The 25,302-nt window shown below is 42.4% G+C and overlaps 1 protein-coding gene across 1 annotated transcript in view; it reads left to right on the top strand.

Annotated features, from left to right (window-relative positions):
• Positions 1-25,302, top strand: part of zanl (zonadhesin, like) — a gene marked incomplete at both ends in the record, with an annotated part of 117,282 nt that overhangs the window by 61,583 nt on the left and 30,397 nt on the right. The window contains 14 exons of the mRNA XM_080741669.1: positions 864-1,072; positions 1,789-1,933; positions 2,952-3,049; positions 5,495-5,641; positions 7,989-8,147; positions 8,937-9,064; positions 10,065-10,336; positions 11,142-11,350; positions 11,944-12,088; positions 12,938-13,191; positions 13,779-13,908; positions 16,091-16,304; positions 17,561-17,722; positions 18,547-18,677. Coding sequence (XP_080597795.1) covers positions 864-1,072; positions 1,789-1,933; positions 2,952-3,049; positions 5,495-5,641; positions 7,989-8,147; positions 8,937-9,064; positions 10,065-10,336; positions 11,142-11,350; positions 11,944-12,088; positions 12,938-13,191; positions 13,779-13,908; positions 16,091-16,304; positions 17,561-17,722; positions 18,547-18,677 — 2,403 coding nt within the window. The remainder of the gene's footprint in view (positions 1-863; positions 1,073-1,788; positions 1,934-2,951; positions 3,050-5,494; positions 5,642-7,988; positions 8,148-8,936; positions 9,065-10,064; positions 10,337-11,141; positions 11,351-11,943; positions 12,089-12,937; positions 13,192-13,778; positions 13,909-16,090; positions 16,305-17,560; positions 17,723-18,546; positions 18,678-25,302) is intronic.

Raw genomic sequence — 25,302 nt, 5'->3', positions numbered from 1 at the left:
GTATTCCTATGGGCTGGGGTGTTGGGCGGGAGGAGTATGCCGAAAGACTCCCGGTGGAGGCTCCTCACTGGTAGATGAGTCAGAGGGATACAACAGCAGTGACAACACAGACGTGTGTGGGGAGGAATTAATTGGCATAACAAATACATTGGGGAGAAAAGGGGGTAAAAAATTATCGAAATGAATGAAAAAAAAAAAAGATACCAAATCGTCGTTGTCAGGTGGAAACCTTGTATGTCCCAAACCATTCATTTTGTGTTTATCATTTTAAAAACGATTTAAAATAGTGAAAATAGTGAAATTGTGTGCTTGTAGATCTGCTATTTTCATTAGTCTTGTGCGACAGTCTTGTATGATGAAGCAGGGTTTTACTTTACGAAAAAACTAGTGATGCACCGATAAGGAAATTATTTTCCGATACCGATACCGATGTTTAAAATAACAATTTAGCCGATACCAATACAGATGTTTGTTTATTTTGTTTTAAGTGTTATAATTTCCCCATTTTGTGCAAGGGAAACAAATACATCTTCATTATAAGAAATAACTGTTCCGAAATACAGCTTGGTAGGCTGAAAATAACCAACACACAAACATAACCAGCGCAAAATGTATGCTTATCAACAACAGATAAATATCGGCTACTGCCATCGGTTAATGTCAGCTTTATTTGCAGATACCGATATTGACCGATATGGCAGATATCGGCCGATGCCGATGGTGTGGCCGATATATCGGTGCATCCCTAGAAAAAACATACAAATGTGAAACTTGGAGATAAAAGGTTTCTGCCCGACAGTGACAAAATGTATACTAAAAATGTTTTTCCCTTCTCTTTTTTTCTCTCCTCTCCTCCCCTCCAGCTCTGAAGTGTCTTCCAGGCAGCCACTATGAGTCGTGTGCAGTGGCCTGCCCTCAGGCCAGCTGCCAGAACCCTGGGGGCTCTGTGGGTCCCTGCCACCTGCCCTGTGTGGAGGGCTGTGTGTGTGACGCCCCCCTCATCCTCAGTGGGGACAAGTGTGTCCCCCCCAGCCAGTGTGGCTGTGTCGACGACGACGGACACTACAGACCCGTAAGTGTGTGTGTGTGCGTGTATGTGTGCGCGTGTGCGTCTGTACAGTATGTGTGCCAAGGATAGATAATGTTGATACATGATTGCCACGTATATTTTGCCATATTTTGATCTGCCACCACCATACATATGAAATAGCCAACACACATTTATAAAGTTTCCAGGTTATTTGTATTTCTTTGTTTGTTTCGCTTTTGCAAAACAGTGTTTAGCCTACATGAATGGTCATAGCTAAATGTCTTGTGGCCCCTTAAATTAGACTATATTTGGCATTCAGTAAAATTGTCTAATTATCTAATTCTCTAAAAAAAATTGTAAAATGATAAATAGTTTCATAATATTGAAATATTTACACTGTAGAATAGTTGCTCATACTGGAAATAGTTTGTATAGTTTTGATTGATTGATTGATTGATTGATTGATCATTTTATTAGACAAAAATGGAGAACAGTACAAGTACCGTAAAGTCAATACAATAGAAATGTAGTACAGTACAAGTACAGTTAAACACCCTGCCTAAAACGAACATCCCAAATACAACCTTTTACGGTCTTATTATAGTAATAATATAAAATTAAAGCTAAGCTTTCTTCCTGTTTGTGTGTGTGTGTGTGTGTGTGTGTGTGTGTGTGTGTGTGTGTGTGTGTGTGTGTGTGTGTGTGTGTGTGTGTGTGTGTGTGCGTGCGTGCGCGCGTGTGCGTGTGCGTACACACAGTCTGGAGACTCTTGGTTCTCAGAGATGGACTGCTCAGAGAGGTGTAAATGTCACGGCAACAACAACGTCACCTGTGAGCCGTGGCTCTGTGGCTCCGCCCAGGAGTGTGGCGTGGTGGAGGGAGTCCTGGACTGTCACAACACAGGTACACTGTTACTGAACACGCTGTCACAATACCAGTGTTGTTTTTGTCAGCAAATTTTGATTTAGTTTTAGTCATAGTCTTTTGAATAAAATGTCATTTAGTTTTAGTCATAATTTAGTCACCTGAAAAGTATTAGTGTTAGTCTGATTTTAGTCGACTAAATATCATAAGATTTTATGGCGACTAAATTTACAGTTGATTTAGTCAACTAAAATGTATTTTGGCAGGCCTTGATGGCATCGTAATGACTGATTTTACACTTGATTGCGTGCTGAAAATAGCCTGCGACGCGTTGTGAGCTTGTAGATCCGCTATTTTCAGCACGCAACACCTGAGAGCAACCAAACATAAAATGAGTCTCTTCAGCACTAGTCCCTCCCTAACGTTTTAGTCTAGTTTTTATTTTGTTGACGAAGTTGTCAATATATTTAGTCTTAGTTTTTGTCATCACAGCTTCGTTTTTATTTCGTTTTCGTCAGTGAGTAAAACGCAGTCGACAAACATTTTTCGTCATAGTTTTAGTCGACGAAATCAACACTGCACAACACAGGTACACTGTTACTGAACACCAGTGTTAATTTCGTCCTCGTCCTTCGTACCTCTTTTCACTGACGAAAACAAAATGAAAACTATGATCTGATGACTAAAACTAAGAATGAATACAGTATGTTGACAATTTGGTCAACAAATACAAATATTTTATGTTTGGTTTAATCGGTGTGTTATACTCTGAAAATAGCAGATCTACAAGCTCCTTCGATCAGCTATTTTCACCATTCAACCAAGCATAAGATCAGTCATTACGACACCATCAAGGCCTGCCTGACACATTTTTGTTGATGAAATCGTCTTTAGATTTAGTTGACTAAAGCTAGACTAAAACTAAAACAGTTGACTAAAATATAACAAAAAAACTAAAACACTATGAGAAAAAAGCCAAAGACTATATCTAAAACTACATGGGATACTCATATGAAGCTTAACTATCATCATCTTGATCAATAATTTGTCTCTGTAGGTAAGGGCGTGTGTCACGTGGCTGGGGACCCTCATTACTACACCTTTGACGGCGTCATGCACACCTTCATGGGCACGTGCACCTACACCCTGGTGGAGGTACGTAGAGACACGGCATTCAGCATTTCACCTGCCTCTTTCTGCTCTTACACCATCTTTGACCCATGTAGACCAGGAAAGCATCTCTGTCACTTTAGATTTTAGCCACTTATTTTATTCTTTCGCTATCAAAAAATAGCAGATATACATACCGCGGCACCAACTACTTACATTATTAGCATGTTAGCATGTCATTCGATAGGTGAAGGCATTGTTCAAGATGTGTGCATAAAAGTTTGAGACCCAAAGGAGACATTTCATGTATCGCAAACAAGAGAAATGGCATTTTTTTTTTTTTTTTTTTTTTCATTAAATTATTTAGGAAAAATCTTTCCATTTGAGAAATCTTTAAAAATATTTTGAAGTAATACAAAAAATGAAAACAAGTAAATACAGGGAAATTTATTCCGTTCTCATACGAACTGGGACACTGCTAATAGACCAACGGCTGAAGGAACGCAACTCTCCCGCTGCAATTCTGAAGAAATGTTTCCAGTTTGTCGATGATGTAGTGGTGGAATATTATAAATGTATGTAGAGGGGATTGGAGCTAGTTATAGCCAAGGATACATGATGAATAATTCATGTGAAAGCCTTTTCATTTGCACACAGGGAAGCCACAATACTGTTATTAAATGTTTGCTAGTCAAGGAGCCTGGGGAAGGTACCCTGCCGGGGAGGAGAGAGCTTGCTTGTTGTTGCTGCATGGGAAGTGTTGCAGCTTTTAAATAAGTGCTGCGTTACAGTGTTTTTTTATAGGAGCTGTTTCAAGGGACGGCCTGATGCAAAATTGGACACAGAATGTGTTCTGTTTTTTTCAGGCCAGTTAGCAGAGAGAGAGAGAGAGAGAGAGAGAGAGAGAGAGAGAGAGAGAGAGAGAGATGAAACAGGAACCCCCCCTATCAGGGGCGTCAATTGGGTATGGCAGGGGTATGCAGCTGCCATACCCTGGGTCCAGGGGGGAAAATAAAAGTTACTTTTAAATATAAATCCATGAATGTCTCTTTGAATGGCACTTGAACAACCGTTCCAGGCTGCCATATCCAGCCCAAGAAACCGTAGAAACCTGTGTAAAAAACAGCCCAAAAAAAACAGCCAAAAACACCTCGCAGCGCAAGGCGTTGTGAGCATGTAGATCCGCTATTTTCACAATATAACCGTGTGCGGTGTTATACAAAATGTAATGCCTCTTATCCATGAGGACTGATCCCATCTTTGCCATACCCTAGCTTTTGCTGAACTGACGCCACTGCCCACTATATACTGTAGTATAAACTTACACTTCTTATATTTCATTATAGCTTCATAGAATTGTATGTGAAATGCAACACTCTGACTCCCCAAAAAGCCTATTCTTCAGCCTAAACATACAGTACCTGTGCGTCGTGTCCTAGTATGAGAGAATAGTGGGAGGGGATCAATGTCAGGTGATCATGGCAAAAACTCGGATGTGTCTCGAAGAATATGATTATTGGCACATTTGGCAGTATAGCAGAAAGTTTAGAATAGTTGGTGATCCCGTTGAAATATTTCGGCCAAGCCCCAAAATACCCGTATGAGTGTCTTAAAGGGGCCCCACCATGCTTTTAAAAAATATATATTTTATATAAATATTGGTCCATAATACGGTTTTATACAGGTTTTAGCCTAAACAACCACTCAGATATTGAAATGTTCTGTCTGTCTCGAATTCCAAGCCATTAAGAAGCAATACCAAAATGCCCTTTGTTGGCAAAGGTATCTTTGGGCTAAAATTGGAATGATACAAAGAATATTAGAGAACCATGATGAGAACCATGGGGGGGGGGGGGGGGGGGGGGGGGGGGGCTGGAAGAGACACTGGGAAGACCAAAAAACAAGAAAACAAATGAAAAATGTGAAATTCATGGTGGGCCCCCTTTAATTTGAGGTGCATTTGAGGTGACTGAACACCTTAGCTTAGAGCAGTGGTTCTCACCCTGTGGGTCGGGACCCCCAGAGGGGTCCCCAATTTATTTTGGGGGGTCCCCAGATGATCAACTTAATGTGCAACATTGTTTTCTCAATCAACTGTAAACAAATCAACATAAAGTTTAAGTGTATAGAGGGTATCTGCACATTTCTAAAATGACAATTTAAGGACTTTTGAAGGCTACAGTAAATTGTCAAATATTAGAGGCATAAATTGTGAAAATAGCCGTTGCGAGGCGTTGTGAGCATGTAGATCGGCTATTTTCACAATAGAACCGTGTTATACAAAATGTAATTACTCAACTCTTAGTGCTCGTCAGGGTAAGGGGGTCCCCAGTTCAAATATGATTATTTTGGAGGTCACGGCCTGAAAAGTTTGAGAACCACTGGCTTAGAGCAGTGGCACAATTATTATCAGCAACTATGGACTGAAAAGGTTTATGGTGTTGTAGTGCTGTTCCGTAGATCAATCAACTCCGCGTCTCTCCTCTCCAGGTGTGCAACAGCACCAAGGTGACTCCCTTCAGGATCGTGGCCAAGAACGAGGAGCGCGGCCAGCCGGAGGCCTCCTACATCCGCTCTGCCACCGTGTACCTGCCCGGTGACGTCACCGTCACCCTGCAGAAGAGCAGGAGAGTCCTGGTGAGTCATGAGGGGAGGGGAGGGGAGGAGAGGAAAAAGTACTCACATTTGTTACTTTACTAAAAGTGTCAGCAATGTAGATATATATACTGATTGTCTGGAATTCATAATTTACTTGACTAAAAGTAGTACTGGTATCAAAATATCCCAGCAAGCACGGTCAGGACCTGGACCAATCAGAGACTTAAATCCTGCCCACGAAAATGGACGTCCTGGATTAATCAGAGAGGGTCCGTTCGAGGCCAGATAAATATCATGACTAGTCATACATGTCCCAGAATATAACGTTACATGCTCATATTTCAACTAACATTATAAACAATAACAATAATCCATAAGTCCATATGATGTCCTGGTAATGGCGTCAAGATCATCCCCATATGGGCGGTGATCTGGCCTAGTTCTGAACGTCACCGGAGTCACCGGAGGACGTTATCATAACATCATCATGACGTCATTTGGCTTGCAGGGATAGTTTAATACCTAAGTAGAAATGACTCATTATATGCAGGATGTCCGGTTTCACAAGTTTTCAAATATAAAATATATACATTTTTTATGGAAAATAGCCGATCTAGATTGGCTATTTTCAAAAGGCAGAGAATGTACATTGGGTTGAATTGGTTAATATGTGTAATCATTGTAGTGGATGGAGTAAAAGTATAATATTTGCCTCTGAGATGTAGTGGAAAATTATTGAAAATTGGAAATACTTTAGTAATGTATCAGCACGGGAGGAGAGGAGAGGAGGAGAGGAGCATTGTGAGCTTGTATATCAACTATTTTCAAACAGACAATGCAGGCACACGCACACAGACATCAAAGGGGGCTTGAGCCCCTGCCCTTTTATCCGTCTGTAAAAAGTGCCCTCTCCAGACCATGAATGCAGTTTTCACCAGTGAAAGAAATTCAAATGCCCTAATTTCCATGCCTTAACTGAAGGCAGCATTCAAGAGAATTGCCTTGTACAAACTCTCCTGAACTTGAATGCAGCGTCTTATGTTTGTATTGACTTGATTATGCTTAGTTCAGTGTGGCGTCAAGCACCGAAAATAGCCGACCTCCTGCAACGCGTTGTGAGCTTGGAGGTCTGCTATTTTTATTGATATTTCCACCAAAAGTCCCTTTTAGAAATGTCAGACCCTGCCTCTCTAACATTCTCTGCACGTCCCTGAGACAATGTATATAGAGTTAAAGAGATTTTGACGGTCTATTAACATATTTTGCTGGGGAACTCACCTGGAACCACCCCAAGGACCCTTGGTGCGGGGTCACCATTTTGAGAGCCACTGCTTTAATTGACCAAAACAAAAGTGACAAGACTAATGATAACGATTATGCGTCTCCCACTTTTCCGCCGACATGGCAGGTTTCATTAAAAGCCAAGCCAAGCGCTGCTGTACATGTGAGAGAGGCCACGTTCTGTTATTATAGAGGAGAAAGGTAATTAGTTGGAAAACAAGACTAGTAAAGGACAACACAAGAAGTAATGAGGCAGGGAATGCAGGCAGAATGTACTGTAGGTTTATCACTCTTTAAAGGTACTGCAAGTTATATGTTTTGGTTAAACTACATTTTATATCTTTTTTTTAATGAAAAAGTCAAAGCTCTATATTCTGACAGCATGGAGGATTCCTTAATGAACTGAAAAAGAATGAAAGAAAATATTCAATTGGGTTGCCAAGAGTACCCGTTCATCAGCATTTTGTGTTACAGTTACAGATTTTGTCTACTCATTTGTTTATCCCAGGGGTCTTCAACAGGGTTAGGGGGTCCTCCAAATCCTTGTGAGATAGAATATGGATGCTAGGGTTCAATATAAAAAAAGGAGAAAAAAAAGTGTATGAGAACTTTAGCCAAAAATAGCAGATCTACAAGCTCACAACGCTTCGCACTGCGAGGCGCTGTGAGCTTGTAGATCGGCTATTTTCGGCAAAGAGGTTTGGTGTAGAGGGGAAAAAGAGCAGACTACGTACAGTGAAAGGCCAATTTTATTATAAGTATTGACGGTTCAAGTGGTTAAATATCTGAAATACACTGATTGTGCTGTCAAAAGATGAAACTATATGGAATCTATGAACAGGTTGCTTCATCTCTCGCTCAACTAAGGGGTCCTTGGACAGAAAACATTGAAGACCCCTGGTTTTTCCTATCTCTCTCCTGATTGGATACGATAGGAATCCTGAACTGAAAACACATTTTCTGTTTACTAAAGAGCAGGAGACACATGGAGACCCCTGTTACTGAACGAACACGCTATAGCAACGAGTACTATCAGAATATAGAGCTATTTAACACTTAGGTTAACCAAAGAAAATCCCCCTCCCCTCCCTGTGTGTGTCCTCAGCTGAACGGGCGGCGCGTGCGGACCCCTCTGTCCGTCAGGGGGGGCAAGGTGCTGACCAGCGGCGTCTACAGCATGCTGGACACCGACTTCGGCCTGCAGGTCAAGTTCGACGGGAACCACCACCTGGAGATCACCGTTCCCGGGGACTACTTCAACAAGGTAGGACTGTCAACCGTCTTCTGTAACACAACCGTTTGCTCGGAGAGTGTACAATTTGGATTTGTTTGAACATGTTCAGAGTTAAATTAACATTATGGAGCACCACGGATTGATATGAGCCCATACCACTGTCCCAAGGGTATGTGTGGTAACTTCTATCTCTACACGTCTCAGGCAAGACCCCAGAACCACGGTTGAGCATTGAGGCAGCCTTTGTCCTGGTGGTCAAACCTGGGATAGCAGTTAAAATGCTACTGCGCGTTTGTATGCTAAAGCTAATGCGTAACTGCGTACCCTAGTGCGCCTGCTCGGTGCTCAATATTGGCCTACTTATCTGGGCCAATCGATGTACTTCGGGCAGTGCTTCAATCGCCACTGATCAACTGTCATTGAAATGAAAAGCTTGGGGCGGGGCAGTCCGCCCTATATTATATTATACCTCTATGGTCTCAGGTGTGTGGTATGTGTGGTAACTACAGCTCTACATGTTTCTAGGTGTGTGGTATGTGTGGTAACTACAGCTCTACATGTCTCTAGGTGTGTGGTATGTGTGGTAACTACAGCTCTACATGTCTCTAGGTGTGTGGTATGTGTGGTAACTACAGCTCTACATGTCTCTAGGTGTGTGGTATGTGTGGTAACTACAGCTCTACATGTCTCTCGGTGTGTGGTATGTGTGGTAACTACAGCTCTACATGTCTCTAGGTGTGTGGTATGTGTGGTAACTACAGCTCTACATGTCTCTCGGTGTGTGGTATGTGTGGTAACTACAGCTCTACATGTCTCTAGGTGTGTGGTATGTGTGGTAACTACAACCAGAACTCCACTGACGACAACCTGATGCCCAACAAGAAGCCGGCCAAGGACGTGATAGAACTGGGGAACAGCTGGAAGGCTGAGGGAGACAGCGACCCTGGGTGAGTAACTAAATGTTAGAGAGGCAGGGGCTGACATTTCTAAAAGGGCCTTTTGGTGAGAATAGAAACAAAGCAGACCTCCAAACTCACAATGCGTCGCAGCGCGGCGCGTTTTGAGCTTGGAGGTCGGCTATTTTCGATTCTTGATACCACACTGAACTAAGCGTATTTCAATTTCTTTCACCATAGTAAAAACTGCATTCATGTTTTGGAGAGGGCACTTCAGACGGATAAAAGGGCAGGGGTTCAAGCCCCCTTTGATGTCTATGTGTGCATGTGCCTGGTAGCTGCACGACGTCTGCCACCAGTGTAGTTTCTCTTTGACTTGTCCCGTCGTGTAGCCTACAAGCTCACAGTGAGCTTGTGAGCTTGGAGCCTGTCTGTTTGCTTATTTTTGATCGGTGCTCCTGGAGGGAGCTAAGCTCCATCATCTGGCTTTGTCCGGGCTCTGAAGCATGGCCTACATCTTGGCACAGAGCGCTCAAAGTTTGTTGTTACGCCCCAAATGAATGTCTGCGTGTTCTGAAGCGTGGCCTACATCTGTGCCTACATCTGGCCTACATTGTGGTGCAAAGTGCTCAAAGTTTGTTGTACACCCAGGGTCACATTGGCCAAGCCTCGCAGAACGGGAGCGTAGTGATATTACGACGTCACATTTGTTCGACGTTGGTGAAATGCTAACCTGCCGACGCTGGTGAATGCTAATCTGGTGAAATGCTAACCTGCCGACCCTGGTGAACGCTAACCTGGTGAATGCTACTATGCATAACCCTAACCCTTATACAAAATAATGGGACATCGACATTTTGAGATTTGACCTCGCATAACAGGTTTTCGCCGCAGTCCAAGTGATTAAATGTGAGTGTCTCGTGTTTGTCACCCAAGGTTGTAACCTATGGGAGACTTCAATGACACGGGGTCTACCCTGCAGCATTCCAGGGGCTGTCTTAAAGGAGCGTCTACTAAACCTGTCTCTTCTTCCCGTCCCGTTCTCTTCCAGCTGCCAGGACGACACGCGTCCCGACGTCCACCCCAACTGCACGGCCGAGGAGGAGACGGCGTACGAGGCGCAGTGCGCCGCCACCATCCTCTCGGACCGCTTCAAGCCCTGCCACTCTCTGGTGCCTCCCGAGGCCTTCCTGGGGAACTGCGTGTACGACATGTGCGAGTACGACGGCATGGCGGCCACGCTCTGCGACAACGTGGAGGCGTACGCCCAGGCCTGCCAGAGCGCCGGCGTCACCATCAGCTGGAGGAACAGCTCCTTCTGTCGTACGTACACATTTAGGACTAGAATTATTTCAATGCTATTGAAAACTATTGAAAAAATAGCAGATATACAAGCTCACAGCGTGGGACCGAGTGCCGCGCTGCGAGCTTGTATATCTGCTATTTCGGAAAAATCTTGTTTTTCTTTTTTGCAAGTCTTTGAATATATCTTTTTAAAAGCGAACGTTTGTAACTCAAATATTTGCTTCTGTGGGGTCCCTGGAACAACATATTTTGAGATGGGGTCCGCGGCCAAATACCTGTAATTTTGGGGGTCCATGACATGAAAAAGTTTGAACCACTGATTTAGAGGAAGGATTTAGAAGACATTTATAGAATCGAGTCAAAAATATTCAAATTAATCATTAAAAGAATTAAAAAAAAATTATTGAACTTCTCCATGGCATAAGTAATCAGTAGGGGAAAATAAGTCTACTCCTTTAAGGACTTGTAAGAGCTTTTAACACCTCAAAAAAATATTACTGCATCAAACGTAATCAACAAACTATACTATAAAACTGGTCAAACATTGGCCAAATTGTCAAATAAGATAAGAAAGAGGCAATTTCCTTTATCATTTATTATCATCATTCAACATATATACCTGTACATGAAATGTTCCAATAGCCTACTACTGGTATCTTCTGCTCTTTAGTGAACAGAGAATACATTTTCAGGTCCGAACAGAAAGTGAAGAAACAAAGAAAAACATACCTTTGTGGGGTTCTCTCTCTCTCTCTCTCTCTCTCTCTCTCTCTCTCTCTCTCTCTCTCTCTCTCTCTCTCTCTCTCTCTCTCGCCCCCCGCAGCTCTCCCGTGTCCCCCCAACAGCCACTACTCAGACTGCACCCCTCCCTGCCCCCCAACCTGCTCTGACCTGTTCCCCATGTTCTGCCACCTGCCCCCCACCACCTGTGTGGAGGGCTGCCTGTGTGACGCAGGCTTCGTGCTCAGCGACGGGCGCTGCGTCCGACTGGCCGAGTGTGGCTGCGTGGACGGAGACGGGGAGTACCACGACGTGAGCGACACGCACGCACACACACACTTAGATACACACGCACGCACACACACACATGCACACACACACAAAATAGTTTTCATTATAGTTTAGTTTTAGTTTGTTTTTCCTTTTTTTTTATATACTGTGACTTTGCTAGTTTTTATTAGTTTTTATTTTGCTTAGTTTTAGTTTTAATTAGTTTTATTGTTATAGTTTTAGACCTTTTTTTCATTCTTTGGGTTATTTGTTGGGTGCAGGATCTAGAACTAAGGGCATTTTGTCTATAATTTCAGTTTGATTTGTAAACACACAATACAGTTTAATTTAACATTTTGTTTTAATTATTCTACATTTTAGTTACAGTTAACAAAAATTGACTAAATCTACAGTTAAATGTATTTTGATGGCATTGTAAAGACTGATTGCCTGATGTTACACTTGCTTGCATGCTGAGAGTAGCCGATCTACAACTCTAGCAGCCCGGAAACCCCCCGACGGCAGGTGCCAGTACTGCTGCTACAATGGGAAAACATGGCACAGACTAAATAAGCGATTTAAACCATTTTCTTAACACTGCGTTGATGCATGTACTGTGTGTACTTGTGTCCCAGGTGGGAGACTCGTGGTTGACAGATAAGTGTGCAGAGCAGTGCACCTGCAGCCTGGGAGGAAGCATCAAGTGTACCAAACACAAGTGTGAAGCCAGCTCAGTGTGTGGCCTGGACAAGTATGGAGACGTGACCTGCAAACCCACCAGTAAGTTCTGTCAACTAGAAAAAACTGTGACTTTTGCGTTTTTTTTGAAATTCTTGATTGTGCAACATTGCAGTGAAAAGAAAAAGAGCAAGACTCTTGTCTTGCTCTTGTCTTGCTCTTTATCTTTTCACATATGGGGAAAGATGAGAGGGGTAGAGAAGACACTTAAAGTGCATGATATGTAACTAATCTGCGTGACAAGTTAAGGATATATCTAAAGTAGTGGCAACAGACAGACAACAGATACAGTATTCACAAGTTTCCCAGTGAGGTTACTGGGGAAAAGGTGTTGTGTTCATGTGTGCTCCACTTCCTCCAAACAGCTGATTCAAATCACTTAACAAAGCTCCAAGTAATCACCAAGCAGAGATTCAGGTGTCGCTCACTGCGTCTCAAGTCCTTAAATTAGATCCTATTTCCTACACTTCTTTCCTATTTCCTTGTCTGTTAGTCCCACCCACTGGGAGTTTGGCCTATCACCTGTGATGTTGTCATCAGAAATGGCCAATGGGACGTCTCCTCTTCTCTATTTCCTCAATGGGAGGGACTAACATACAATCAAGGAAATAGGAAATAGGATTGATTTAAGGACTTTTGGATATACGTAGATATTTTTGTAGCTCTTTCCTATATATTTGTAGTTCTTTCCTAACACAATTCATCAGTTTTATTTGTAGTCCTAAACAGCCATGTTGAGGACCAAGACAGGCGTTTCAATTTGTCTGATTGGCAAATTTGGCATAGAACTAATGTTCTACGCCAATCAGAACACCTGTGTTGGTCCTCAACATGGGCCGGTGTAGGACTACAAATGAAACCCATGAATTCCTTTCCGCCTCTCACTCCCAGAGTTCAACAAGTGCACCATCAGCGGCGACCCCCACCACCGCACGTTTGACGGCTTCACCCACCACTTCCAGGGTCCCTACACCTACGTGCTGACCCAGGACCACAGCAGGCCGCAGGGCAGCTCGCTACAGCCCCTTGTGGTGAGGGGGAAGAACGTGCGTCGCGGCGGGAACAGGAAGGTGTCCTTCCTGGACGAGATGTACGTGGACGTGTACGGCGTCAATGTGCGCTTCCTGCAGAAGAGGAGAGTCCTGGTTAGTTTTCTGTTTGTAAATATTTCAATCTATGTGTTGTATTTCCATTCACATCCCTTCACAGATTGTGGGAAGGTTTTTTATTATGTTTTCATAACGTGGGTCACACTGTAATGCACTGGGTTTTCTGTGTGTTGCTATACAGTGGTTAACGTGCCTTTAAGAGACTAAGAGTGATTATTATGGGATGCTGAAAACTTCTAATATTTATTCAAAAATCGTCACTGTCAGGCAGAAATCTTCTATCTCCAAGTAAAAAAAAAAAAGTTTTTTTCCCCCCGTAATTTAAAGCCTTCTTCATACAAAAGTGTCTCACAAAAGTAGTGAAAATAGCGAGGCATTGTGTGCTTGTAGATTGTTTATTTTTACTTTTTTTGTTTAAATAATAACAAAAAAGGAAGGTTTTGGACATACTGTACAAGGTTTCCACCCGACAACGATGAAATACTGTACTTTGCAGCAAGAACCCCAAAAGGGGGTCCAAAATTGGTTAATAAACAAAATAAAAATCCTATTTTTTTACTAAATCTCTGAGATCTCTCACCTCTCCCTGTTTCTCCCTTCTCTCTCTCCGTCCTGTCCTGCAGGTGAATGGTGAGCGAGTGTCTCCTCCCCTCAGCCCAGTGGACGGCCTGTCCATCACCATGAACTCCAGGCAGCTCCAGCTCACCACCGACTTCGGCCTGACCGTGCGCTTCGACGGCAACCACCGAGGAGGTGAGCAGGGAGTAACTTGTTGACCACTTGTTGATCAGCTATTTACAGCGAAAAGATTTGGCTTACAGTGTGGAAGGCAATACGAGTGGACCTGGTGGCTCTTGTGGACCCCATCCTCACTGGCTTCCTAGCATGTGCACTTAAGCCTCTCCAATTGATCCAAATGCCGGAGCACGATTGGTCTTCAACCAGACACATTTTTCACATGTTTCCCCCCTTCTCCACTGACCAATCCCCTCTGATTGGTCATCCAATCAGAAAAGGGACAGAAAAGGGTCCATGAACTCAACTGACTTTTGGGATTACAGAACAGTTAAATGAAAACAGATTTACTTTAGGTGACAGAAAAGTTCTCGGACCTCCCTTGTACTGCCTATATAGCAACCACACTAATTACGTCTAAAACTTTAACTTTTCAGGATTCAAATTAAAAAACAGCAAAACGGACAGATCTACAAGCTCGAAACGTGTGATTTTGCGGCGCTTGTGGATCTTCTACTTTTGATGCTTTTGTGTGACGCTGTAGTAGCCTATGATCAAGTTAATTTACGAAAAAACACAAGAGAGGTTTCTGCCCGACAACAACGATATACTGTAGGACAGGGGTCTTCAACAGGGGGTCCGGGACCCCTAGGGGGTCCTTAGAGTTACAAATCCTTGTGTGAAAGGATACTTCTTTTGAAAGAACAACTTGAACTCTCGCATAGCCGATCTACAAGCTCTGCTATTTTCTGCAAATAGGTTTGAGGAAGAGCAGACCAAGTACGGAGTGAAAGGTGAAGTGGTTCAATGCCTGAAAATACACATTAACTTGAATCCAACATAGACTGATGACTGCTGTCAAACAAGTCTATGAATCTATCTATGAAATCGATGAAAATCTGCATCACACAAATACAATATGTAGTGGGGGTCCCTGCTTCATCTCTCTCTCAGCTAAGGGGTCCTTGACCTGAAAACATTGAAGACCCCTGCTGTAGATTTGCATGAACATTTGACCATTATGCTGCTCAACTAATAATTAAGTTCAAAGCCGAGTGGGCTACGCCTCTCTCCTCATTTTCCCACTTTATTGTTGAACGCAATTTGACACCATTTACATCACTGAATAGAACATCAAAAGAAATACAGTAGGCCTACCCCCTGGCGCTATCTCTTTCTCTCCATTTTCCATTATACCTGTGGATACCCGATGCAGACTACCTTCCTGTGAGGACCTACCAATGTGTTTGTTTTTCTTCTTTTTGTCACTAGCACATACGTCTATACGTCTATACCATTCTAGTGCGGTACTGTACTGCTTTTAATCTGCACCTTGTGTCTAACCTCATGTATATTAAGCCAGTATTTCTCAAAATGGGGGTACGTGTACACCTAGGGGTACGCAGAGGTACTACAGGGGGTACTTGAGAGAAAATGGAAAACTGAAACATTTTACAAGATATAACATTGACAAATGCATGAGAAAGTGCTGTTCCGTAAAGCTTTGAAGTAAATTAAGTAAGCATTTTACTGTTACTGAATAGAAAACAGGCTACTCACTTTTATTTTCAACATATTGACATAAAAACTGGACTTTTGATGTCAGTATTTTCTAGTCAAAATGTTGTTGTCAATTAAGGGGGTACTTGGATTCAGCAATGAGGAAAAGGGTGTCCCGAAGCCCAAAACATTAGGCCAGTGGTTCTCAACCTGTAGTTCCGGACCCCCAGGGGGGTCCCCAAATTATTTTGGGGGGTCCCCAGATGAATAGCTTAATGTGCAACATGTTTTCTCTCTGAACCGACCAACATAAAGTTTGAGTGTATAGGTGCATGACATGCACATTTCTAAAGTGACAATTGAAGGACGTTTTAATACCTCTAAAATGACAAATTAAACATTGGCCAAATTGTCAAATAGTAGAGGCAGAAATTGTTGCGAGGCGTTGTGAGCATGTAGATCTGCTATTTTCACAATAGAACAAAATGTAATGCCTCAACCCTTAGTGCTCATCAGGTCGAATATGATTCTTTTGGGGGTCGCGGGCTGACAAGGTTGAGAACCACTGTTTTAGGCTACCTGCCTAAAATCAACCACTTGTTTACACCTGTAAACCTACCCGTAAACTTGTGAAAAACGTGTTTTTCTGATTCTGGAACCTCGTACTTCATTGTGTGTCTTGTCCCTTCTCTCTCTCCAGAGGTGGTTCTGCCCAGCACCTACACCAACGCCGTCAGAGGCCTGTGCGGGAACTACGACGGCCTCAGCAGGAACGAGTACATGAAGCCCGACGGCACGCTCACCAGGAGCCTGGACGAGTTCGGCAACAGCTGGAGGGTGAGCGACCGGCAGGAGGGGACGGACGGGCGCAGGGCGGTGGAGGAGAACCACCCGAGCGGGGCCCGCCTGCACAGGTAAAAAGACGGTGGACATATGAAGATAGGTTGAAAAGTGGTGTCGTCCTTTAAAACCCATTTAGACCTGGAACGCATTATTACGCATTATGTATTTGGCCATGGATCTCAAAACATGTTGTTCCAGGGACCCCCCAGAATCAAATATTTGAGTTACAAATGTTTGCTTTTAAAAAGGTATATTCAAAGATTTGCAAAATAAATCAATTTTTTTCTAAAATAATTGTTCAAGCAGTACTTGAAAAATCACACCCAGTGTGAAGTGAGCGGTGCCTTTTCGCAGTTCATTTCACGACCGCCTGCCCCTTTATCCGTCTGTAAAAAGTGCCCTCTCCAGACCATGAATGCAGTTTTTACTATGGAGAAAGAAATGCAAATGCCCCTTTTTCCATGCCATACCTGAAGGCAGCATTCAAGGGAATTGCCTTGTCCAAACTCTCCTGAACTTGAATGCAGCGTCTTAACAGTATGTTGAAACAAATTCCTTCTCTGTGTAGAAATCCATGCTGTACGCTGTACGCCACATCTCCATCATTGACTTGATGATGCTTAGTTCAGTGTGGTATCAAGTACCGAAAATAGCCGACCTCTATCTCTGCTATTTTCTATATTTTCAACAAAAGGCCCTTTTAGAAATGTCAGCCCCTGCCTCTCTAACATTCACTGCACGTCCCTGGTGGACAGCGCAGCACTTGAAAAATCACACCCAGCGTGAAGTGAGCGGTGCCTTTGAGCAGTTCCTTTCATTAAACTATATATCCTACTAATAAACAACCAAATGTCTGTCTGTCCGATGTCTGTCTGATATACCTGACATCACTGATACTAAACAGTGCCCACATTTGGAGATAACTAATACTGCTATATATAGGCCTATATCTATACTAGACTCCCACCACCCTCTACACCAAATGTCTTAGCCAAAAATAGCTGATCCACAAGCTCACGACGCGTTGTCGTAACGTGACGCATTTTCCTGTGTTTGGTCTGCTGCGATGCCCTGTGTTTTGTTTTGAATCTTGCTGTAGCAGCACTTTGTGAGATCTCTGTGTGAGCTGTATAAATAGTGCTATATAAATACAATGTACTTACTGGCTTCATGTGGTAAAGTTTCATTGCAAGAGGGCAAGTTGGCAACTTTTAAATGTCTGTCTGTCTCTCTCTCACTCTCTCTCTCTCTCTCTCTCTCTCTCTCTCTCTCTCTCTCTCTCTCTCTCTCTCTCTCTCTCTCTCTCTCTCTCTCTCTCTCTCTCTAGGCGTGAGGTGGAGACAGACCCAGACTCTGGTTTCGACACGTCAGACTGTTCCCAGTCCCAGCTGGAGGAGTATCGGGGTCCCAGGCAGTGTGGGGCCCTGTCGGACCCCAAGGGGCCCTTCGCTGCCTGCCACACCGCCCTGCAACCTGCCAGCTTCCAAGCGTGAGTGACCCCCTTCGACATAAAAAAACCCTTCTTGTTTTATCATAATGACATGCTCAAAGCAGGGATGCCACTACGACTTTAACATGGTTAAAGGAGTAGTTCACCCCCAACATGACTTATTTCCTATAAATTACATTCAAGGAGACTTGAATTAATGGATATTTTTGTTAGCTTTTGTCGCGTTACTAAGCCAATAATGTGATGATAATATAAAGACCCTCATGTATCTGGTAGGAGACACATAGGAGATATAGTGGAAAATTCTGTTCATTAGTGCTGATGTCCACGCTTTTGTTTATACATAAAAAATATATACTTTTGCATACTTTTATTTGTTAATTGAGCGAGCCTTTTTTTTCTTTTTTTTTTCTTTTGGACCTCAATAATGGCTTCTCAAATCTGACTTTAGCTTTAGAGCCAAGAACACAGGAACTTTTTAACTTCATTGAATATAAAATTATATTATGCTTGCTTGCACTTCTAACTGAACCCCAATCCTCATCCAACTACACACACACACCCTGCCATATTCTCACACCTATTCCCCTATGTGAATGATACGTGTGTTTGCTTTCACATGCACGCGTATGCATGCTAGCTGTAGATCGTAGTATCCATCTGTTCCCACAACCTGAAATCTGTACGTGTGGAACAGCGCTTAACAACGCCATCTGCTCTGTGTGCTTGTGTGTGTGTGTGTGTGTGTGTGTGTGTGTGTGTGTGTGTGTGTGTGTGTGTGTGTGTGTGTGTGTGTGTGTGTGTGTGTGTGTGTGTGTGTGTGTGTATGTGTGTGCATGTGTGCGTGTGTCCTCCTCCCACAGTGACTGTGAGTTTGACCTGTGTGCGGAGCGCGGCAGCGCGGCTCTGCGCTGTGCCAGCTACGATACGTACGCCGCCGCCTGTCAGGAGGCCGGAGTCAAACTGGGAGACTGGAGACACCTGCTGGACTGTGGTAAGAATTGCATGCACAAATTACAAAACCACCCCCGAACCTTCAGTGTTTCTGTTGTTTTGTTCATGTAAACTCACGGGTAAAGTTACATACTACGTCTTTAATAAAATGTATAACATAAAGGTAGGGTAGGTGATTTTCTTTGGTTAAAATAAGTGTTATTAGTAGTACTCATTGCAGTAACAGGAGTCGCCATGTCTCTCCAGCTCTTTATTAAACAGAAAATGCATTTTCAGGTCGGGATAGCAATTTTATCCAATCAGGATAGAGAACTCAGTCAGGATAAACAGGTTAAACAAGTGAAATTGGAAGTGATGACACAAGTGCCAAAAATCTACAAGCTCACAATGCGAGGCGGTTAAGCCTGTAGATTGTGGTTTATTATCAAAACTCAGGCAACTTGATTGTCGCCACATACACGGCCGGAGCAACGACAGGCACAACACCGTGCTCTGCGTTATCATCGTCAGACATGTTCTACACTTAAACGTCAGGGTCACCACTGTGGAAGTGAATTAAATGAGACGAGCAGACGGAGTACGGGAGTCTCTGAACTTTACTTCCAAAACAATTCGAGTTACACACACAGGGACAACCCCTCCCTCAAGTAACCTCGTATCTCCTCCCATACCACCCAAGCAGTGTCCATTCTGAGGTGAGATACCTCCATCTAGTGTTCACCACAATATATATATATATATATATATATATATATATATATATATATATATATATATACATGTCATATCACTGTCTGACACTTAAAATCAGTCTGTAAATGTAGGTTTAGGTTATAACAACGTTACCGTCCACACACAACTAAATGATTGCAAACAAGCAGGTCAGTCTCCAAGTACAATACATAGGAGCCAAGGAATATACTGCACACTGGCAAAGACAGTAAATATCACTGTGTAACAGGCCACAACACAAGACTACTAATTGAAAATCAAATAGCATGTTTATGTCACAGCCGTGACTGTCATGGCTGTAACTGGTGTCACTGAAGTAAAGCATTTTAAACTTGAGCTTCCGTTTGGATATAAGTCCTTCTAGCTTGCGTGTCATGCAGGTATTCCAGGCTTAGCCTGTCGGCTGAATGATTTATTGAGGATCGCTATCAGCCACAACATACAGGACCTAAATGCCTTATTTACCAAAGCTTCCTGTTGAGATTGGCACATTTCACCCAGGTTTTTTCATCTCACTCACGTCACTTTGTGTGCTCACCTCCCTCAGCAACAAAATAAACTGAAAATGAAATTAAAAATAAAAATAAAACAATTCACAGGAGGCAAGCAGTGATCAACCCATGATGTGCACTGCAATGTAGTTTCAAATGCACCGCTTTTTTTAGAGTAAAAAATAAAAAAGACCCATGTGACGTGTGATCTTGGCAGCTTGCCCCAGGAAATATGCCAATCTCTACAGGAAACAACGGTACAGGCATCAAAAGCAAGGAAGGAGCGGAGTAGCCTAATGTGTTCTGCCCACCGCTCCTCGCCGCCCTGGGCCCAGTTTTCTCAGTGCATCCACCGGCCCTGTTGCACTGCTCTGATAATCATAGATAGGAAACATGAAAGACATTGTTGTCAGAGACGTGTTGAAAATGTTAGAGAGGCAGGGGCTGACATTTCTAAAAGGGCCTTTTGGTGAAAATATCAAAAATAGCAGACCTCCAAGCTCACAATGCAGCACATCGGTGCTTGATACCACACTGAACTAAGCATAATCAATACTGGAGATGTGGCGTACGCCGTACGGCATGGATTTCGACACAGAGAGGGCAATTCTTTCCACATAAGATGCTGTATTCAAGTTCAGGAAAGTTTGGACAAGGCAATTCTCTTGAATGCTGCCAGGAATGGCATGGAAAGAGGGGCATTTGCATTTCTTTCACCATAGTGAAAACTGCATTCATGGTCTGGAGAGGGCACTTTTTACAGACAGATAAAAGAGCAGGGGCTCAAGCCCCCTTTAATGTCTACCGGTATGTGTGCACGTGCCTGATAGTAGTGAAACTTACAGAGAGAGAGTCTGAGACCAATGTTGAGCAGAGCTTGAACACCACAAAGCAATCCAAGTCCCAGTACCATCCTGTTCCGTCTTCTGACTGCACATGCGCACACACGCACACGCACACACGCGCACACGCACACACGCACGCACACACACACGCACACACGCACGCACACACACACACACACACACACACACACACACACACACACACACACACACACACACACACACACACACACACGGAGTGAGATCAGTTAAAACAGTGATACTTATAGGCCCACGGGCCCGTGGCACAGTTTTGACTGGCCCACCAATCAATCAATCAAAAAATAATTATAATAGTTATTATCTTATATATTTAGCCTGATTATTACCTTACAATTACACGAATACTCATCCAGGAAGGGAAACCACTCATTCAGAGACGAGCCTCAGCAAGCGCCGGAAACTTTAGCCCAAATTGGACGGATGCTTTCGCTTTCATTTTACCATCTCGTAAAAATTCAATACCACTATGTTTAAATTGCCAGAAAACAGTGTCAGTACTGTATAGTTAAAGGTATATTCAGTGATTGTATTTTATTAAAATAAAAATATAATTGGTACATTTTCCATTCATTCTCCACACTAGAATGTGTGCTGACCATATAAGGACTTCCACCATGGCCCGTGTTACGAGCATAGCTAGATTCTGTTTTCAGAGGTGGCCAGCCAGTCCTCAACCAATCAGGGTAGAGTATGGCTGTAGTTATGTTATGATGTTTAGTTATGATGGTCAAAATAAAAGTTTTGAGAACCAGTGTCGCTCTGAATTAAGAACGCCTGCTAAATGCCTAGATTGTAAACTACTGAACTCATAAAATGCCACAGTCTCGTAGTAAATCAGTATCATACATATCCTGAAGCTGGAGACGTAGGCCTACCGATATTCAGTGATTGGGTCTAATGATCAAAAAACTAAACATTTCCACGCTGTAAGGCCAGTAAGGGACAAGATGACCCCCGGCCACTTTCATTATCACTGAATACACCTTTAAGATCGATCACGTAAGTTGCCAATGAAAGACAGAAGTTATCAAGTATCATTGATGTTGTCATTGTATCAACTTTTATCAACTGGCCCCTTGTCATTTGTGTAATGTGGCCCACATGCTCAGCTACTTGAGTATCCCTGAGTTAAAACATTTTAACATCTTGCTTAAAAAGTATATATTTTTTTTAGTGATTAGTAGTTTTAATCAGTGGTGGAAAAGGTACTCACATTCTTTACTTGAGTAAAAGTATCAATACTGCAATGCAGAAATACTCTGTTGTAGTAAAAGTCCAGAATTCAAAATGTACTTGAGTAAAAGTACATAAGTATTGGCATCAAAATGTACTTAAAGTACCAAAGGTAAAGTAAAAGTCCAAAGTGTTTGAAAATAGCAGATCTACAAGCTCACAACACGTCGCGATGCGACGCGTTTTGAGCTTGTAGATCGGCTATTTTCAAATAGCCATGGTTTAAAATAGAGCTAACGTGGTTAATGTATGTTTTATATAATATTATAATTGACATCTGTAAAGTAACTATTAACTAAAGTTTTCAAATAAATGTAGTGGAGTAAAAGTACAATATTTGGATCTAGAATGTAGTGGAGTAGAAGTAAAAGTACTGATAATTGGAAATACTCCAGTAAAGTAAAAGTACCTCAAAACTGTACTCAAGTACAGTACTTAAAGGGATATTCCACTTTCAAAAACACTTTTGGTAATTTTATCATCTAACCAGGCTTTTATGAATACCCTGAACAGTTTTTAATTAGCTTGATTGAATATTTGGATATTTGATGTAAATGTTACCAGGCCCTCCAGGCCCAGGGCCTCTCCCCACACACACCCATTGTTAACTTCAAACTTCATTTTAACCACGATAGATTCATTAAAATCACCCATTATTTTTTCTGGTGACTCATACTACCCTCCTAATATGTGATATATTTTCGATAACGTTTTTCATTTATTTTTAATAATTATTTTTTAGTATTTAATTTTTTCCATTTTCCCAAATAATTATTAAAAATAAAAGAAAACAGTTATAGAAAAAACACGGCCTGCTCACGTATTAGGAGGGTAGTATGAGTCACCAGAAAAAATAATGGGTGTTTTTAATGAATCTATCATGGTTAAAATGAAGTTTGAAGTTACAATGGGTGTGTATGTGGAGAGAGGCCCTTCCACTGCTCCCTGTTGAAAGTGGAATATCCCTTTAAGTAAAAGTACTTAGTTACTTTACACCACTGATTTTTAGTGATTAGTAGTATCTCTTACCAGATCTAGTCTTCCGTGGATGTTTCTTCTGAGATGTAGAGTAACATCTCTTACCAGATCTAACCTTCCGTGGATGTGTCTGCTGAGCTGTAGTTCTGGTCTCAACATTTGCATCGTTTATGTCATCGTCTTCTTCCTCATCATCATCTTCCCCCTGGATCTCAATGTTTGAAGCCATCTCGACCTTTATGACTTTAATTCATCTGGCGGCAGGTGTTTGAAACTGTTCACCTCTTAGCAACAGAATGAACAATAGAGAAGGGTGGTCTTTTCTTTTACTAAATGATGATTTGTCATATCATCCCCCTCCTTCCTCCTGTTGTGCTCAGAGGCACAGGGGCGTCACAAGGGGGGGAAAAGTGGGACTGAGTTACTAGGGCCCAAGGTGGAGGGGCCAGGGGGCCTTCATTATTTTATACTTTAGCTATTGAAAAATAGCAGATATACAAGCTCACAGCGCGGCACCGAGTGGTGCGCTGCAATCTTTTAGATATGCTATTTTTGAAAAGTTGTGAAAATGTGTGCAAATCTTTGAATATATGTATATTTTAAGCGAACATTTGTAACTCAAATTTTGCTTCTGGGGGTCCCTGGAACAAAACATTTTGAGATGGGGGTCCGTGGCCAAATACATATCATTTTGGGGGTCCTTCACTTGAAAAAGTGTGTGCAACACTGACATAGAAATATAGGTTTTTCAAACAAAGGATATGAAAATTGAAATATTCAAAGACTTGCACAAATGTTCACGATTTTTCCAAAATAGCAAATCTACAGGCGAGTGCTGTGCTGTGAGCTTGTATATCTGCTATTTTTCAATAGTTAAAGCACAAAATAATGCGTAATAATGCGTTCCCAGTCTAAATGGGTTAAACCCCCTCATTCATGGGGGGCCCGCAGTGAATCCTTGTACGCAGGGCCCAGAATTTGGTGCGACACTCCTGCAGAGGCAGTTCATTCACACCTCCTCCCCCTCCTCACCCCCACCCTCCACCCACACCACCATACCACCCTCCACCCGATCCACCACTTTCACTCTCACTCAGTGTGATCTGTGTAACTCATACAGTATGTATCTTTTGTTATTTTATTGTTTCTTAACAATGTGACTTGTCAAAGCAAATGCATTTATAATAAAGACCCCCAGCAGAAATGAGCAATCGACATGTGATTAACACAATAAGAACTAAATGAACTGTAAAAGCAATACAAAACAACCAATGATAAATATCAGCCACATCAGGTGGAATCGATATAGTGAATAAAGTGTCGGATTCAGTGAAGGGAACAACTAAGAGCCCCATAAATTATATGAGGGTTGTTTCCTCAATATGATGATCATCAGTGAAAATGATAAGTAAAAAAGGCCTATTTTCAGGCCTGTTGATTCAATTCACATACTGTATGATACATGTACTGTATGTAACTGGATAATTGCGTATGAACTTTGCAGAGCGCATTATCTCTGCCAGGCTGCTATAGTCATATCCTTATCCTAATTTGGTCATGTTTCTGTAAGAAACAGTGACATTGGTTGCAGAAACAAATCCATAGGCATGGGTGAAAGTGAAATTACTCTCTCTCTCTCTCTCTCTCTCTCTCTCTCTCTCTCTCTCTCTCTCTCTCTCTCTCTCTGTCCTGTGCAGAGCTGCTGTCTCTCTGTCTATTTGTGTTGTGGGCTGCGTGCGGGTGCATCATGACACAGTGTGTGTGTGTGTGTGTGTGTGTGTGTGTGTGTGTGTGTGTGTGTGTGTGTGTGTGTGTGTGTGTGTGTGTGTGTGTGTGTGTGTGTGTGGGTGTGTGTGTGTGTGTGTGTGTGTGTGTGTGTGTGTGTGTGTGTGTGTGGAGAGAGAGAGAGAGAGAGGGGGGCACATGCTTGCATTATAGAAGAAAAAAACTTTAAAAACTTTAAAAAAAAATCTAAGAGTCATGTTCAACAGGATACTGCAGGTCTGAACAACATGTGGTTTTTGTTCTCACAAACATCAGCTAATGTATAGGTCATTATGCCTTTATACTTCTATATCAATATAGTTCTTAAGATAAAACAACATTCATGGTTAGTTATTTATTTTTGAAGATTTAGTATTTAGACACTACAGAAACATACTCTACCAACTTTGTTTCTTATGTTTATTCATTTATTTAGGAGAAATTGAATAAATCAAATGCTACATCTGCAGTAAGAAAAATCTATTAGTATTCAAATAAATGTGTGGATGGTTGGCTGCCGCGTCTTTCCACTGGGTCCTGTCGGCCATTGCTGCTCCCAGTTCTTTATGGGGCTGTTAAG

The sequence above is a fragment of the Nannobrachium achirus genome, assembly GCF_963921795.1.
Source record: "Nannobrachium achirus genome assembly, chromosome: 14".
Classification (NCBI taxonomy): Eukaryota; Metazoa; Chordata; class Actinopteri; order Myctophiformes; family Myctophidae; genus Nannobrachium; species Nannobrachium achirus.
The sequence above is the reverse complement of the archived record's forward strand: the minus strand, read 5'-3'. Positions and strand labels throughout refer to the sequence as shown.